Here is an 18,939-nt window from a genome sequence, read left to right as displayed (position 1 = left end):
TAATTACAAAAACAATGTGAGCGAAGATTTTGAAGAAAAGCTGTTTTGACATGAAGTATGTTTTTAATTATCAATTTAAACTTAAATTTTAATTGTTTACTTAAAAAGTATCTCACATTTAAACCCTTACTTATAGTTATTGTAAACCAAACACTCAAACTGTAACCACTTCTATAACACTATACATTATCCTACATTTAACACACGATTGGACTTATTTCTATCAATTATTATTTTAGTTAAAAAAGTGCTTACTGTAATTCGTATTAATAGCTTATAGGCCTACCCGAAACACCCAACATTTCATGAGTTGTACATTAATTATTAGCAAAAATTAAATGGACTATAGTTATAGAAAATGATACTCCACTAAAAGTCATAACATAAAAATTACATTCAATGACGCCAAAGAAGGGTAACATTATGGTTTTAAATGTGACCTGAGAACCGCTAGATGGGTGAACCTACAAGATACCGAAACAAAATATGTTGAAACTGTTGGAAAGTATAGATTTAAAGAAAACGAAGAAATCTATGTTTTGTCACTCTTAAAAGTAAAAAAACAAACTTCATTTTGCTTGGTTACGGAAGTACAGTAGCTTTATATTGGTTTGCTGTAACACCATGTGTGACACCATGCGTGTATCTTGCCAGGTAGAGTTTGTTGTTAAAGGCAGTGGACACTATTGGTAATTATCAAAGACTAGCCTTCACAGTTGGTGTATCTCAACATATGCATAATATAACAAACCTGTGAAAATTTGAGCTCAATCGGTCATCGAACTTGCGAGATAATAAGGAAAGTAAAAAAAACACCCTTGCAACCCGAAGTTGTGTGCTTTTGGATGGTTGATTTCGAGACCTCAAGTTCTAAACTTGAGGTCTCGAAATCAAACTCGTGGATTATTACTTCATTCTCGAAAACTATGGCACTGCAGAGGGAACCGTTTATCACAATGTTTTATACCATCAACCTCTCCCCATTACTAGCCATAAAGAAAGGTTTTATGCCAACAATTATTTTGAGTAACTACCAATAGTGTCCACTGCCTTTAAAGGGTCTGGGTACGTTTGTAGGACAAAAAAAAACCCACAATGTCCACAGATTTACATTAGACTTACACAGTTTGAAGATAATGATGTTTTTAATAGGAAGCTTCCTGATATTGCTTGCTGGGTGCTGTAGTTTTTTTAGGAATTAGTAAAATAATGTCATTAAATTAATTTTCGTCTCGCGATGATCATGAGACGAACATTATTTTGGCATGTAAAAACGTATTTTCATGACTTTGTTTTACTAATTTTTTTAAAACTACATCACCTCAACAACTAATATTTTAAGGTACGCTTGCTACTATATTATCTTCAAACGGTGTAAGTTTAATGTAAATATGTTACCCAAATCCTTTAAGAGAACTGTCTGATATTATATACTTTTGCAACCGCGGAGTAGATTTATCTGATAGTTCGGGAGACTTCTCAGTCTGAAAAGAACTGTCCTGCCGTCGATTTCACAAAACTCTTCCTAACTTAAGACTAATCTTATGACTTAGGACGAGTCCCAAACCCTGCACTGTAGCATGCAGACCTTAAGACTAATCCTAAGTTAAGACGAGTTACTCGTCCTAACTCGAGATAAGACGAGTCCTAACTCTTTTCAACTACTACCTGGGGGATGTATAGAAAATTGGCTGGGACTATGCTTATAGGATCGTTATTAACTGCACTGCTGCGGAGTCAGCTCTTGAATTGGTCTCAACGTTCGACTAGCTTGATCTAGTCATCGTCAGGAGACTCCTTATTAGGTATTTGAGAATCATTTTACTAATTGAAAAGTGATTATGAAAAGGTAGGTACAGGTTTCCATGCAATAAAATTTGAATCTGAAAAACGTTACTGCCAGATACATTTCTCAGATTGTGTAGTTCTTGTTGGGGTTTATCATGCGCGGACGTAAACTGCTCTGGATTTTCGGAGATATCTACAAAAAGCAATCCACTTTTGGACTGAAACGTTTATTGGTTAGTTTTATATATCTACAGAACGAGAAAATCGACGGTTCCAAACCATTAAACTTTTGCCTTAAAGCAATGGACACTACTGGTAATTACTCAAAATAATTGTTAGCATAAACACTTACTTGGTAACGAGTAATTGAGAGCTGGTGATATAAAACATTGTGAGAAATGGCTCCCTCTGAAGTAACATTTTTCTCGATAAAGGAGTAATTTCTCACTAAAATTTGAATTTAATAAGAGACCTCAGCTGTGGTCTCGAATTCAAGGCATCTGAAACCACACAACTTTGCGTCAGGGGTGTTTTTTCTTCCATTGTTCTCTCGCAACTTCGACAACCAACAATAATATAATTGAGTCCAAATTTGCACATCAGGTTTGTAATTTTACGCATAATGTTTACGTCTAGATCAGCGCGTCTACCAGTGTTGAAGAACAGGAAGACGCGCGCGATCTAGCCGTAGCTGTAGCCGAAGTCGCCGTTTCGGACACGGCCTAAGGACCCATAACGAAATAATCATAGGTTGCCATTGTGTAGATTGCAGATCTAATTAAAAGTTAACAGTTATTGACGTTATTTTGATTAGTCTGTTAATTAAATCACCAATTATCTTAGATGAGGTTCGGACGGCTCATGAGCGATGGCCAGTGATGTAGTTGAGGAGATCAATTCGAGTTAGAATTCCAACTATCGTCTCTTTTATAGGAGCAGCATCATATCCATCTGCGCATTGAAACAATACAACATGAATCAACAGAGCCTCATAGATAATAGACTTGACTCAAGTCCCAATCCCGTGCCAATCTCAGAAAACTATTGTTTTGTGATGCATTCCCCAATCCTGTCCCATTCTCGGGACCACAATAGCTACATTTTGACGGCGGCAGGTCATGTATAGGAACCTCCCGCACGAGAACGGGACTTGAATCAAGTCTACGTAGATCGGAGGCCCAATACCATTAAGCATGTAAGCAGAAATACTGCTTGGCAATCTTCTTTGCAAAGCAAACTGGAGTGCGTTTTGGCGACCCCAACCAAAAAATGTTTCTGACGTCATAACCAAAACGGTAACCGAGCTCACAACTCGGTTATAGTTCAGTCTGAACAGCAGCACCAAAGACCAACAAACGAAACAGTTTTTGGTTGGGGTCGCCAAAACGCACTCCTATGTTGAGTTGGTCACTCAATGGTATTAACAGATGTTATACCCAAATTCAACATTTTCTGCAGAAAACAAAAATATCAACACAATGTTTGATAATTTCTGTAAATATTTACAAACAGTAGTGATCTGTTTTGGATTTGCATTCACGGTTTTCCATTTTGTCCAACCTGGGTTGGCAAAAACTGTGACGTTGTAAAAGAAAGATCTATATACCTTTATCACGGTGTGGTCATCTTTATTTTACTCCATTCCAACTCATTGTGCCCAAACTGAGGCTGGACGAAATCATAGTCTGGCGCCATGCGGAATTAATGTTAGCCTTCGTATTGAAAACAGGGAACATGACCAAGATGACAGCGTGATAAAGGTCTATAGGAGAGCGTCTTTCTCTGAACACAAGTACTCACTGTTTGATGTTTCAATGTTTGATGATTCACTTCTTGACACCAACACGAAATGATCATCATCCAGCATTAAGGATAACTTCCCTAACGTGGTCAAGGTGTCAACCTGTAGGAAAGGTTACAAAATGTAGACCATAATGGTCGACAAAATGTAGATCTCATTTGATTGTAACATGACTGCAAATAGTAATAATAATAACAGTATAGGGCGCACATACTCATTTTAAAATGCTCAACAAGGCGCCAACAAGAAAGTCATAATGAAAAACCAAAAACAAAGGAACTAATCAGCATGCACAATATTGGAGATTTTTGTACATTTTTTACAGGGCTGTTTTTGCAGTAAATGTTTCGCAGGAGTTGCCCATCGCAGTTCAACTGTTGCAAATTATTCCTTGCAACTTTTGTGACGTCAAAATACGTAACGCATCCTTATTTGCAGTAAGGTTGAACCGGGCTTAAAGGCAGTGGACACTATTGGTAATTGTCAAAGATTAGCCTTCACAGTTCTCAACATAAGCATAAAACAACAAACTTTTGAAAATTTGAGCGCAATCGGTCATCGAACTTGCGAAATAATAATGAAAGAAAAAATACCCTTGTCACACGAAGTTTTGTGCGTTTAGATGATTGATTTCGAGACCTCAAGTTCTAAATATGAGGTCTCGAAATCAAATTCGTGGAAAAATATCTTCTTTCTCGAAAACTATGGCACTTCAGAGGGAGCTGTTTCTCACAATATTTTATACCATCAACCTCTCCCCATTACTCGTCACCAAGAAAGGTTTTATGGTCATAATTATTTTGAGTAATTACCAATAGTGTCCACTTCCTTTAAAGTGCACAGTTACATTAAGTCAACATGGGAACTGAAAAGGTTTTAGAAATGGCAAAACACTTTATACATACAATTTCAATAAAACATTTCAGAAAAGAAAAAAGATTCTATAATGATTGATCATTTTTATAGTTTTAGGTTAACCTTCCTCAGCTGCTTGTACATGACTTCTTTAACTAATGTTTCTGGCTGGATTCGTGAGCCAAAGACGTGTGACATTATACTCCCAAGAGTCACAACACCAATAATGATCCTATAAAGATAAACAAAATCGATTTCATTTATTGTCCCCCTAAAAGGCAATTATTAAATATATATATATTTTTCCACTGGCAATATGAGTACAAACTAACAATTTATACCCCCCCCCCCAAAAAAAAAGAGAGAGAAAAAAGATATGCGTAGAGTACAACAAACAGTAAAAAGACAAGCATGACACATATTATTATGCACGGGCAGCAAGATACAAAGAACATACAAAATACTACAATCTAAAACTACCTTAATCAAATCAAACTTTGAGGTCTCGAAATCAAATTCAAACATAAATAGTGGACAGTTACTTCCTTTCTCGAAAACTACGTTACTTCAGAGGGAGCTGTTTCTTACAATGTGATATACTATCAACAGCTCTCCATTGATTGTTAACAAGTAAGTTTTTATGCTAACAATAATTTTGAGTATTACCAATAGTGTCCAGTGCCTTTTAAGAAGAGGTTATTTCTATCAGCTTAGAGATGTTAATGGGAGACTTTGAGGCGCTAGGTGGCAGCAGGTACATTTCCATTGTTTACGTAGCTCTGAGCATGCGCACATTACCGAGAAAAATGGATTTTACCTGGTATGTCTGCTGCCACCAAGCGTCCTGAAAGTCTCCCATATTGCGTACAGAATTGGAAATAACAAGATATTTTCGTAATTATTTGTTAACTTACCCTGGTTCATCAGAAACAGGAAGTTGGTCGAATCCATCCTGTCGCATAGTACCAACTGCTTCCTGACAAGTCGCTGAAGAGACGATTGTCTTGGGGCTCTTGATGTTCAAGACTGATATTGGTTTATGCCACCACCTAAAAATAAGTGTTTTCTAATGAGATATGATTGTTGTGGAGCCCTTTCTGTAGCTTAGGAAACCCACTACGACCTCATTGTTTAGTCCCCATATTTAACACCCTGTACCCGAACTGGTGCAGATGACTCCAGGGCGTTGGTCGCACGGGAGGACTACCGCCCTGCTCAGCCTGGAAGAGGTCCCAGAGGCCGACCTCGCAGCACCTGGGTCGGCCAACTGGAAGCAGACTTCGAGTCCCGGGCAGCTGTGGCATTCGGCAGCAGAGTGCATTGGTTGGGCGGCTCTACGTCCCCTTTGATGGATCAAGAGAATGATGATGATGATGATGATGATCTTGGTCGCACGACATTTGTATTTGTTTCGTAAGTTCACTGATTTACTGAGGTAAGAAACCTTTCGAGTAAAATGAGTTGAAACTATAATTCAGTTTCCCAACATGAGTTTCACTAATTAGTCTAGTTTCATTTTAATTGAAACAAACATGATCACGAGGCAAAACGAAATAATGTTTAGCGTCATGCCTTTTGAAAAAGTGGCATGGTAAAACATTTCAGTAAAAAAAGTAAGATAACAATTTAAAGCCAGTGGACACCTTCGGTAAACAGTGTTGCCCAAGGCCCACACTTCGTGTATCACAACTTATATATAAAATAAACCTGTGAAAATTTAGGCTCATCCAGTCATCGGAGTCGGGAGAAAATAACGGGAAAACCCACCCTTGTTTCCGCACGTTTCGCCGTGTCTTGCACTATAAATCCGTAATTCTCGTTGTCGAGAATTGATAATTGTTTTAATGTTTTCTCAAAAAGTAAAGCATTTCATGGAATAATATTTCACGAGAAGTCTTTCACCATTACCTTCTGTAAACCCTGTAAGTTGTTTGTAAATCTGTGAACTTTGTTTTTCTGTTCCGAAAGTGTATAATGGCTTTAAAGATATTTTAATATATTTTAATTTTTGTTATAGTCATATTTTAGTTATTTTGTTATTACAACCCACCATGCTTTTTCTGGTTCGGTGCTTTCTGGTTCGGCCTCCATAAAACCTTTTTCTTTCATCCAGTCATCGGATAGAAACTTCGTCCTATGAAATAATAATTGGGTTTTTGTATTTTAAAAAAGTATTTAAAAAAACTTATTTTTATGAAATTAGCAAACTATTGTTGTGCCAAAGAAATAGATTGGAAGCAAACTATCAACGTTCGAAATGTGTTGCTATCGGAGGTTTCATAATGACATCGTCATCAGACAAGAAAAATAGCCCATTTACCACTTAAATATAAATTTAAAATACTTCATGCGTGAAGCCTTTTATATTATGCATCTGAAAGCATCCAAGTTAAGTTGTGCCTTGACCAATTGAGTCAAAATTTCCACAGATTTGTTATTTTATGCATATGTTGGGATACACCAAGTGAAAATACTGACCAGCGACTCAATTGGTCATTTAAACAAAATACTCGTTGCACAAACTTGTTTGCTTTCAGACGCATAAAAAAAGGCTTCATGCATGAAGTCTTTTTTAATATTTACTGGTCTGTAAGCTAGAGTAGTAGTCCCAGCCTATTTTCTATACCATCCGCCCGGGTAATAGTTAATAAGCAGGACAGTTCTTTTCAGAACTGAGAAGTCTCCCGAACACCCGAACAATCTACTCCGCGGTATTAGAATAAAGCAAGACAGTTCTCTACTCTACATGGCAAGTAGATACACACATGGTGTTACCGCAAACCAAATATATATTGACACCTCACCATGCAATGCCTCAAATTCTATAAACTTACATGTAGTTTCTGACAGAATCGGGTAAAATGACAACACATCGTTGACCCTCTTTAAGTGACTTTGCTGCTCTCAGTGCTACAGTTACCGCTGCTCCAGCACTTCCACCTACGGGAGACATTCAAACGTTTGTCACTTAAATTTAAAAACAGATATTTTTGAGGCAGCAATACAACAGTTTTTCTTTGATCTGATGTAAATGCTTCATGGATTCTCCCGTCACTTCGACAGATGAATGTTCGGCATACGTGTTCTGGGCCCAATTTCTTGGAGCTTTTAATTTGCACACAAATTTGCTTAGCATACAATTTATTCCTTGATAAAAACAGGATTACCAACCAAATTTCCATTTGTTGCATATTGCTTGATTCAGCTGTTGTTTGCTTACCTTGAAAATCACGTAGAAATTTGGTTGGTGTTCCTGTTTTTTATCAAAGAAGAAATGTCATACTATGCAGCAAATTGTTGTGGTTGGCAGCTGTCTGAATTTGGGCCCTGTACACAGGACGGTGTAGCAATCACCGCCTAAGTTAAAGTCGTCTAATTATGGAATGTTGAGCCAATTCTTGACTTGCAGATCTTGTTGCAGATAATGCAAGTAAAGTCACTATTGTAGGATGGAACAGAGGCAATAGACCTTTATCATGTTGCCTCCATCTTGGTCATGTTCCTCGTATCGAATAACAATAGTGAATGCTAATAATTGTTTTTCAAATAGGAGCCAGACTATTCTGTCCGTCCAGCCTCGGTTTGCTAACATTTATTCCAACGGGAGAAATTCAAGATGGCTGCACCATATTGCTTTGACGCGTCGTGCTTTTGGTATTAGGGAGTTTTCGTTTTCGACGACGAGTGGTTCTGCGACGGTTTTTCAGCCAACCGTTGTCGTTCTCAGCACAACGAAGATTCATCCCAAGTATTGTCGTAGAAATTGAAGGACGACCGGCCTCAAAGCCGACGCATGCGCAGATGACGCCAAATGTCATCATTACCGTCGTAGAACCATCCGTCGTCGTAAAAGAAAACTCCATAATGTTAATACATACAACTGAGACACTGTACTCCTTAACCAAAAATTGTCATCTTTGTATGACGGAGTTCAAAGGCGGGTTTTGTTACAACGTCCGAAAGGAACTATCGCACACTTTTGTTTTATCATATAAACATATTTCTATTACTCACGGTTTATTAAAACGCTGCAATACAGCGGCTAAAAGCCGAAATGTACAGCTTACAAAAATAGTCATTAAATTTTGTACTATTACATAAAAATGAATGAAATATGAAATTTATAAACACACAGGCAACATCTTACCACATAGCAAACCTTCCTCTTTTATCAACCTCCTAGCCATCAAGAAGGATTCTGCGTCGTCACATTTGTCCCATCCGCTAGCCAAAGTTTGATCCAAGACGGTGGGGACGAAATCATAACCAATTCCTTCGATCTCGAAGCTTTTCGATTCCACGTGTGGTTTATCAATGGAATCAGGTTGCAGAAGTGACCCGTGTGGGTCAAAGGATACAATCTGCTCAGAAGTGGAAGCATTATTTAAAATTTTAACTGTGTTAAATGGTCTTCACAATTGGAGCAGAAGAAAAATACCACGAGTGGGTGGGAACTCTTTGGTTTGGTGTGGGTACTGTAGGGTAGTGGGTGTGTGGGACTTTGGGGGTTTTATGGGTGTCTGATTGTGACTATTTTGTGTTAGTACCATTTATAATAATGACTGTGTCATTTTATGAAACATTTCTTTTTATTTTGTGTAGATGTTGGTGCAGGCACTTCTTGATTTTGTTCTGCTTCATTTTCCTTCCTTTCCCCCTTCTTTTTCATGTCTATGTGAAAAGGTAAACTTGTAGTTTATTGGTTATTTTATTTGCTTTGTTTGAACACACCTACCTGAATATTTGGATTCAATAGTTTCATCTTGCGACCAATACCAGTCATGGTACCTCCAGTTCCTGCTCCCATTACAATCATATCAAGCTGTCCTGTAGACACCGATCATAACATTAAAGGGGATTCAGTATCAGACAAATTTAGCTTCGTGTTTTCACTTTTAAGGCACTGGACATTATTGGTTGTTGTGTAACATTATTGTTAGCATAACAGCTTACTTGGTAAACGAGCAATGGGGATCAGTTAATGGTATAAAACATTGCGAGAATTGAAACGGCTCCCGTTTTTATTTTAGAAAGAGGCAATTTCTCACTCAAATATTAAAAGACTTCAGGCAAGCAAAGTGTTGATATGCAAAACCGGTTTGATGACTCACTCAAAACAAGCCTATTAGCAGTACTATGGCATAAGCATTCTGTATTGGGGCGGGAGAAGCCGGGGAAAACATTAAGTAGCGATCGAAGCGTCCACACCTACTTATAATTTTCGGTATGAAGAAGTGCCGGCCGTAGTCGCCCTGAAATCTAATGTTAGGGATGCAGGGACATGCTAGTAAGGGTGATGTACAAACTGTGTCTCTGTAGCATGCTTAGTTCCAGAGTTATGTTATGCAACAGACGCAGATTTATTTTCAAATCATTGAATTAGGGATGATGTCTATAATATGTCAACATTATTTTATTTTAAAAATCTCGATTGGGGCGGGGCACGGCCTCGAAGCATAGAGTAAGGTTACTCTTTGCTCGGAGGAGGTAGTGCGCACCCTGCCCTCCACTGGTTATACGTCATTATTACAAACCTTCACACTGGTCCCAAATCTCCTGTGCTGTTGTATCATAATGAGCCAGCGGGTTCCCTGCATTTCTGTATTGATCCAAGACGACTGAGTTGGGAATTTCCCTGCTGAGTCTCTGAGCAACCATGATGTGTGACTCGGGCGAGTCGTACCTCGCCGATGAGGGCGTTCGGACAATCTCGGCACCGAGTGCTCGCTGAACGTACACTTTCTCATTACTCATCTTGTCTGGCATTACGATAATACAGCGGTAACCTTTGACCGCTGCGACTAAAGCTAGCCCGATACCTAATGGAATTATAATAATATATTAGTTTTAGTTTTATTATACTTTACACTGGCATAACAATTTAAATATACAAATCGATACAAAAGAAACATAGAAGCAAAATAGCTTTAAAAAAACACCAAGCCAGTGAGTGGCGAGGTGGTCACCTCTACAAAGCCGTTCTGCCACAAAGAATGTCCCCTAACCCACCCCACAGTTAAGAACCACCCATCCCACTGTTAAAAAAAAAACAAAAAAAAAAAACGCTTGAAGGCGGGACTGACAAAGTTAGTTAGTAAGCCACTGCTCTAGAATTGCAAAGGTCGTGGGTTCGAACCCACCCGAGTAATTATATGCTCGTAATTTTGTTTAAGGAGCTTGAAGACTGAGTGCTCGCAGAAAGCTCGGTTAATTGTTTGGGTTTTATGATTGGTTTTTGACCTTGAAGATTCTTATTAAAGGCAGTGGGCACTATTGGTAATTTCTCGAAATAATTATTAGCATTAAACCTCACTTGGTAACAAGTAAGGGGAGCTGTTGGCAGTATAAAACATTGTGAGAAACCGCTCCCTCTGAAGTAACATAGTTTTCAAGAAAGGAGTAATTTTCCTCGAATTTGATTTCGAGACCTCAGAATTAGCTTCTGGGGTCTCGAAATCAAGCATCTGAAAGCACACAACTTCGTGAGACATGGGTGTTTTTTCTTTCATATTTTTGTCTCGCAACTTCGACGACCATTGATGAGCTCAAATTTTCACAGGTTTGTTATTTTATGCATAATTTGTTGAGATACACCAAGTGAGAAGACTGGTCTTTGACAATTACCAATAGTGTCCAGTGTTTTTAAAACTGAGGTTCAAATAGAGAAGCGGAGGTGGTGAAGTAAAGGAGTCTAACCAGTATGGGCTGCTTGCTCCAATAAAGTAGGCCTACTGAGTATTCTCGAATTCCGAAAATCTACTGCGGTATAAAGCAATACAAGTTTACAAAAAAACATGGTGGCCCTGAATACGTGAATATTAACGCAAATATTCACGGTTTTTGCTCCAATTCGCAAATATTCACGTAAATAATTACGTGAATATTAACTTGAAAATATTTACGTAAATATTCACGTGAATATTCACGATTTGTGCCCCATCGCAAATATTTACGTAAATATTTACGTAAACATTGACGTGAATATTTGCGATTTAGGGCAAAATCCATGAATATTGACGTCAATATTCACGTAAATATGACGTTCATTGTCCTTTCAGGGCCACCATACGTAACCTACACAGCAAGTAGATACACTCATAGTAATACCGCAAACCAAATGCATATTGATACCTCACCATGCAATGCCTCTCAAATACCATATTATTGAGTTTACTTTATACATACATAAACTTAGTTAGTTATTTTCCCTTAGGCGATCCAAACATAATTTTATAAAATTATTGTCTGACCTGTATTCCCAGACGTAGGTTCTATCAAAGTAGATCCTGGTTTCAAGACTCCTTTCCTCTCTGCTTCTTCAATCATACGAAGAGCTATCCGATCTTTAATGCTGCCACCGGCGTTGAAAAACTCACACTTGGCCACTGAGATATAAGAAGATCAAAATCATTATTATAGATACCACATTTTGAAATGGGTTATTCTACAACCATTATCATCATCTTCATAGCCCTCCCGAGGTATAGGTCCCGGAGATAGCTTCCCAACTATACGAGTCGTCATATGTCTCTATTGCTTGCTACTCTCCTAATGTAAAAGAGTGAAAAAGCACTCTTTGAAGAGCCATATGAAGGACAAAACTCTTTTTCGAGTTGTCTTCCACTTTTTTAGATTGAAGTTTGAATCTTTTTGAGTGAGTTTTCACTCAGTCCTGGAGTGAAACCCCTCTAAAAGAGTGAAATAACCGCCAATCTTTTTGAAGAGCCATTATGAGGGACAGCTCGAAATGTAAAGAGTGGTGTTTTTCACTCTTTTACATTTTAGAGAGTTGGTGTCCTGCTGCTGCCAGATATGGTATGTCAGCCTCTTCACAGCGAAGGGCTTGACGTCTTCCAGCCATCGTTTTCCCGCTCTGAATATGTTACCTGCATTGTGACCTTCTAGAGAATTTTGGGGTATCGGCCACTGCCCATTCTGTTCACATAGCCAAAATACTTGAGCTTTGTTTTCCTATTTGAAGTTGGAAGATCTTTGAAGTAGTTCACGTACAACTATTATAGGAGTAAAACTATAAGCACCCCAGTGGGTTCCAACTACCAAAATGATATAATCCTTTTGAGCATCTCTGTGAGACTGGGCATAGACTTGAAACATGGAGCATAGCATTGTGCGTCAAAACATTGCTTTGGAAAATTGTTTCTGCTTTGAAAATTTGACAATTGAAAGGGAAGGTACACGTTTGGAAGTTACTCAAAACAAATATTAACTTCAAAACTGACTTGGTAACAAGCATTGGAGAGCTGTTGATAGTATAAAACATTGTGGGAAACGACTCCCTCTGAAGTAACGTAGTTTTTGAGAGAGGTAATTTCTCACTAAAATAATAAAATACTTCTAGCTATAAGTCTTTTATTCTTATCTGAAAACACACAAATTCGTCCAACAAGGGTGTTTTTTCTTTCATCGTTTTCTTGCAACTACGATGACCATTTGAGCCCAAATTTTCACAGGCTTGTTATTTTATGGTTATGATGGGATACACCAAGTGAAAAGACTGGTATTTGACGATTACCAAACGTGTACCTTCCCTTAAAACAGCAGCCGATTTCACAAAACGCTTGGATTAACCATATCTCGAGTTAGGACGAGTAACCCGTCCTTATCTTAGGATGGGTTCAATGCGACCTACGTATTTGGATACGACACTGAACTCGTCATAAGTCCTAAGATTAATCCTAGGTTAGAAAGAGTTTGGTGATATCGACGGCTATTTCTTTTACGAGGAATTAATTACTTACGTAAATCACATTTCAAACCCGCACTTTTCCTAATTTTGTTCATCTGAACAAGTGGGGTGTGACCAATCACCTTCAGAATATCAGGTAAGATCTTACGTCGTTCATCAAAAGTATCTCTGTAAGAAATTAAATAGTTTTTATTTCTTTTTTTTGTACACATGTTTTTACCAATAACATACTTTTCTCATAATTGAATCACACCCACTTCTCAACCCTTGTGTTATGTTTATTTTGTATCGCTTCTGATTGAACGTATAAAAAAAAACATTTTTATTTCATAGCGCTGCTTAACAGTAAGCAAATTAATTTGCGTGCTTACTGTAGCAGAAACATTTGCTCAAGCCTTAGCGTTATTCACAGGTTAGCAGAAAAATTGGGCGGCCATCGTGCGTGTTTACCGTGGATTTGCATTGTGACGTCATTTATTTTCGTGTGGTAAGCACTGGATGGTTAGCAAGCCTTTTCGTGTGCTTACGGTTAGCAGCGCTATGAAATGGAAATCACACAGTAAGCACAAAATCGGCCGCCCAGCAGCGCTATGAAATTGGGCCTTGAGTGTCCAATTTCATAGCGCTGCTATATAAGCACAAAAATGGTAGTGCGCATGACAAGTAGAATAGCTCCCGGGGAACTATTACTTGTCATGTGCATTTACCACTTGCGTGAATACTCACGTGCGCGCTTGTTAGTTAGCAAAATTAACACCTGGCACGTGATGATGAATGGACCAATGACGACTCGACTCTCTGTCATGAATATGTATGAGGTATAGTAAAATGGATTAACAGTTGTGGATCAGAAGAGATTGTGTTTGTTGTTTCAAAGACGTTGGACACTATTGGTAATTTATTGTCACAGACCAGTTTTCTCACTTGGTGTATCTCAAATGCATAAAATAACAAACCTGTGAAAATTTGAGCTGAATTTGTCGTCGAAATTGCGAGATAATAACGAAAGGAAAAACACCTTTGTCACATGAAGTTGTGTGCTTTCAGGAGCTTGATTTCGAGACCTCAACATCTAATTCTGAGGTATCGAAATCAAATTCGTGGAAAATTACTTCTTTCTCGAAAAGTACGTTATTTCAGAGGGAGCCGTTTCTCACAATGTTTTACTACTGTCAACCTCTCCCCATTACTCGTTACCATAACAAGTAGGGTTTTGTGCTAATAAGTATTTTGAGTAATTACCAATAGTGTCCACTGCCTTTAAGGCTGTGATTTTTGTTTCTTTTTGTTCCAAATCAAACTGTAATACGTACTGATTGGATTCGTGTCTATGCGGACTCGTCGTAGGGTCTGCTTCGGGGCTCCATGTGCATTTTGATGGCAGATTTGGAACAACCCAACCATTTTCCACTCCGCCTGCCATTACCACCGTATACTAGAGGATCCTACCTGAAAACGAAGATCTGAGCAGAAAGACATTAGATAATAATAATAATAATGATAATAATAATAATAATAATAATAATAATAATAATAATAATAATAATAATAATAATAATAATAATAATAATAATAATAATAATAATAATAATAATAATAATAATAATAATAATAATAATAATAATAATAATAATAATAATAATAATAATAATAATAATAATAATCATAATAATAATAATAATAATAATAATAATAATAATAATAATAATAATCATAATAATAATAATAATAATAATAATCCGAACGAAACACCTCAATTAAAGTTGCCGAGAAGCTGTCTAAATACAAAGACCTTGAGATCGAGATTAGCAGAATGTGGAGTATGAAGACCGAGACAATCCCAGTGGTCATCGGAGCTCTGGGACTAGTAAAGAAAGGACTGGAGAAATTCATTGAACGTATCCCTGGCAGCATAAGCATCAACTTGGTCCAGAAGATTGCACTCCTCGGCACAGCTCACATACTACGTAGAATTCTGTCCATTAAATAACATCACCCCTTTAGCGCCTCAGATCCATAGTCTGGATCCGGCTCTGTAGGATGTATCGTAGATAGCATAAAATAAACTTCTTCATAATAATAATAATAATAATAATAATAATAATAATAATAATAATAATAATAATAATAATAATAATAATAATAATAATAATAATAATAATAATAATAATAATAATAATAATAATAATAATAATAATAATAATAATAATAATAATAATAATAATAATAATAATAATAATAATAATAATAATAATAATAATAATAATAATAATAATAATAATAATAATAATAATAATAATAATAATAATAATAATAATAATAATAATAATAATAATAATAATAATAATAATAATAATAATAATAATAATAATAATAATAATAATAATAATAATAATAATAATAATAATAATAATAATAATAATAATAATAATAATAATAATAATAATAATAATAATAATAATAATAATAATAATAATAATAATAATAATAATAATAATAATAATAATAATAATAATAATAATAATAATAATAATAATAATAATAATAATAATAATAATAATGATAATGATAATGATAATGATAATGATAGTGATAGTGATAGTGATAGTGATAGTGATAGTGATAGTGATAGTGATAGTGATAGTGATAGTGATAGTGATAGTGATAGTGATAGTGATAGTGATAGTGATAGTGATAGTGATAGTGATAGTGATAGTGATAGTGATAGTGATAGTGATAGTGATAGTGATAGTGATAGTGATAGTGATAGTGATAGTGATAGTGATAGTGATAGTGATAGTGATAGTGATAGTGATAGTGATAGTGATAGTGATAGTGATAGTGATAGTGATAGTGATAGTGATAGTGATAGTGATAGTGATAGTGATAGTGATAGTGATAATGATAATAATAATAATCTAATTAAAGAGTAACTGGGAACAGGTGGGTGTTTAAGTGGATTTTGAATGACGAAACAGTGTCCATGCTGATATGATGCGAGATACTGTTTCACAGTTTCGGGCTGGTGTCAGATGCAATTGTGTCCGCCATGCATTACTGTCCGCTCCGGACACCTTTGCATATGCAATCGTGTCCGGGGCTATGCAAAAACTGTCCGGTGGACATGTACATGACTGTACATGTACATGTATGTGCGCGCGTAAGCGCGCGTGCATGCACTGAACCTACATATATGCAGCATGAATATTCACGTTGATTGCAGCGAATACCCAACGGCCGAACAGTTCCCATGTCATTCATAACATAAAATAAAATGGGGAACGTGTTCCGTCAACCAAGGGCGTTTTATTTACTGCAAAGATGGTTTTGCACGGGGGCGGACACAACTGCATATGCAAATGTGTCCGGGCGGACACAATTGCATTATGCAGCAGCGTCCGGGCGGACACGATTGAATGTGCAAACCTTTCCGGCGTACATTATTGCATATGCAATACTGTCCTCCGGATAGTATTGCATAGAGTACATAATTGCATGCGACACCGGCAGTTGTGAAGGCTTTGTCCGTGTTCGTGTTTTTGGACCTGTGTTCCGACCAGCGGGTTAAGGAGTCCAATTTAATAACAAATAAACTAAATCAAATAACATTACTACTTTGCTGAAAAGGTTACTTGTTTGTTAATCAGTTGGTCTGTACTGCTTAAAGAACACAACCAGGTCAGCAGACCAAATGATCAAATTATTTTCGTATAACACCAACATTTGTTCACATTTGTTTGACCTTTAAAACACCATCTAACCTTTTGAGCAATACTATAACTTGGACAGAGTTTCTTAATAAATAATTGTTGCTGAGAAAACTTATCTCTAGCCACCATGGCTTATGTCTGGCGCAAAATAAATCACATATTAATCCCTTAAGTTGTTAACTTTTATAGTTGACATCATATTTTTGAATGTGCCCCCCCCCCCCCAAAAAAAAAAAAAAAAACCAAACAAACAAACAAACAAACAACAACCCACATTTAATTAATAAGACTTACTTTTCCTTTATGAATGGTTTACTACGTGGAAGTTTTCTGTGGGGCAAAAACCGCCATGAGCCACCCCGTGCCTGTGACCCTTCACATGTACGGGGTGACTCCCCACAAAAACTAGCACTTAGCACAGCCATGGAACAACAGAAAGCACAATCGATTGAGTCACAATCGAACTTATGCCGAATGCATCCGATCGCCAGCGGCCCATTTCCCGGATCTGTGCATCCGAAAAACCCAGAGACGTTGCCTGAATGCTGCTCCAATCCGAATGCTGTGGCCGGTGATGAAATCCGAGTCAAGACCAATGAATTTGACAGTTGAGAAAAAGTCCTCTGAAGTCTTTAAAGACACTGGACACTATTGGTAAGTTTTTATGCTAATAATTATTTTGAGTAATATAGTGTCCACTGCCTTTAAGGATCCTTAAAACATTAGAGTATATTATGTTTCTGAACAATAAAATAATGTTTAACGATTTATATGTAAAAAAGAAAGAAAATGGGGTGACTCCGCCTACCCCTTTTGTGACGTCAATCGAGGCAGACTTTTCCTCAATCGAACATCGAACACACGTACGTGCAGTACATTCAAGTCCTAGTCGTGAGTTTGTACGTTTCGAAAAAGTTTTTTTTTCTTGCATTTTTTTCCCGGCAATGTCAACCATTTTGATCTTGATGTAGTCATTGATCACGTCATCTCGAGGACCAACACTCAATGAGGTAAGGTCAGGAGGGAAATTTGAGTGCTTTCAGGTTCAGATGCCTGAAAAAGGCTTCATCAAGCCTGGATTGAGTGAAAAATTACCTCTTTCTGAAAACTATTTACGTTATCTGGAGTCTTCCAGTCTTCTCACTTGGTATATCTCAACATATGCATAAAACAACAAACCTGTGAACATTAGAGCTCAGTTGATGGTCGAAGTTGCGAGATATGTAAGAACAAAACCCTTGTCCCACGAAGTTTTGTGCTTTCAGATGCTTGATTTCGAGACCTCAAATTCTAAATCTGAGGTCTTGAAATCAAATTCGTGGAAAATTAACTTCTTTGTCGAAAACTACGTCACTTCAGAAGGAGCCGTTTCTCACAATGTTTTGCTCTATCAACCTCTTCCCATTACTCGTCACCAAGTAAGGTTTTATGCTAATAATTATTTTGTAATTACCAATAGTGTCCACTGCCTTAGAACAGATTAGCGGTAATCAAAGGATTTTAAACCAGACATACCTGACAAAGTGTAGTCTTGTGAAGGAGTTGTGATGTCGTCTGGTGGACACTGCAAGGCTCTGTTCATATGCCGTTTAATAGTCAGTTATGTAAGAAGCCGAACCATAAAAAACAAACTCCGAAGTCATCAGGTAAACTTTTATACGCCCCAAATAAAAAATGTAGCTTATGACTATTTATCGCTATTGTCTGGCCCAATAAAAAATGCAGCTTATGACTATTTATCGCTATTGTCTGGCCTACTATACATTAGTGTACCCGCTGATAATAAAACTGACCTGGTGAGATAAAACATCAACAAAGGTCACTTTTGCTGAGATTTGGAAACAAACACCGATTTTAATGTATATAATTTGGTGCACGGTTATACGATGTAGGCGTAAATCTATACTTTGCTGTTTTTGTTGTTGTTTTGGGAACTGAATCTTGCTATTTAATTCTCATATAGATCGACAACGGAATTTGGGGACTACTTAAGTTCTGAAAAGATTTGAAATTGAAACACAGATTTTAAGAGTGTATATAGGTCTATATAATTTGGTGCACGGTTACAACATGTATAA

The 18,939-nt window shown here is 37.0% G+C and overlaps 2 protein-coding genes across 5 annotated transcripts in view; one reads left to right on the top strand and one right to left on the bottom strand.

The window, feature by feature from the left end:
- LOC139951311 (cystathionine beta-synthase-like) overlaps positions 1 to 18,939 on the top strand; it is a 132,720-nt gene that overhangs the window by 56,147 nt on the left and 57,634 nt on the right. The gene's annotated exons all lie outside the window — the stretch shown is intronic.
- LOC139951307 (cystathionine beta-synthase-like) lies at positions 126 to 18,519 on the bottom strand. 2 transcript variants are annotated; one of them, XM_071950131.1, is made up of 13 exons: positions 18,377 to 18,519; positions 14,465 to 14,614; positions 13,204 to 13,319; positions 11,695 to 11,829; positions 9,979 to 10,263; positions 9,180 to 9,271; positions 8,592 to 8,805; positions 7,279 to 7,384; positions 6,495 to 6,578; positions 5,359 to 5,493; positions 4,568 to 4,676; positions 3,589 to 3,691; positions 126 to 2,739 (listed from the first exon to the last, which is right to left on the bottom strand). In XM_071950131.1, the coding sequence occupies exons 2-13, from the start codon at positions 14,572 to 14,574 to the stop codon at positions 2,648 to 2,650; spliced, it is 1,581 nt and encodes a 526-aa protein (XP_071806232.1). In that variant the 5' UTR covers positions 14,575 to 14,614; positions 18,377 to 18,519; the 3' UTR covers positions 126 to 2,647. The 2 variants fall into 2 exon arrangements, with proteins under 2 accessions (XP_071806232.1, XP_071806234.1); XM_071950133.1 differs by lacking the exons at positions 126 to 2,739; positions 4,568 to 4,676 and having other exon boundaries at positions 3,596 to 3,691.

This window comes from Asterias amurensis, chromosome 19 (assembly GCF_032118995.1).
Source record: "Asterias amurensis chromosome 19, ASM3211899v1".
Lineage (NCBI taxonomy): Eukaryota > Metazoa > Echinodermata > Asteroidea > Forcipulatida > Asteriidae > Asterias > Asterias amurensis.
Note: the sequence above shows the minus strand (reverse complement) of the source record. Positions and strands in the feature narration are given on the sequence as shown.

Bases quoted from the DNA above. Each gene is read 5' to 3' on its own strand.
- LOC139951307 (XM_071950131.1), bottom strand. From the start codon at position 14,574: ATGGCAGGCGGAGTGGAAAATGGTTGGGTTGTTCCAAATCTGCCATCA. The intron at 8,806-9,179 runs GTAGGTGTGTTC...ACTTCTGAGCAG, and splicing joins TATTGAATCCAAATATTCAG to ATTGTATCCTTTGACCCACA. The intron at 5,494-6,494 runs GTGGGTTGTAAT...ACTTATTTTTAG, and splicing joins ACCGAACCAGAAAAAGCATG to GTGGTGGCATAAACCAATAT.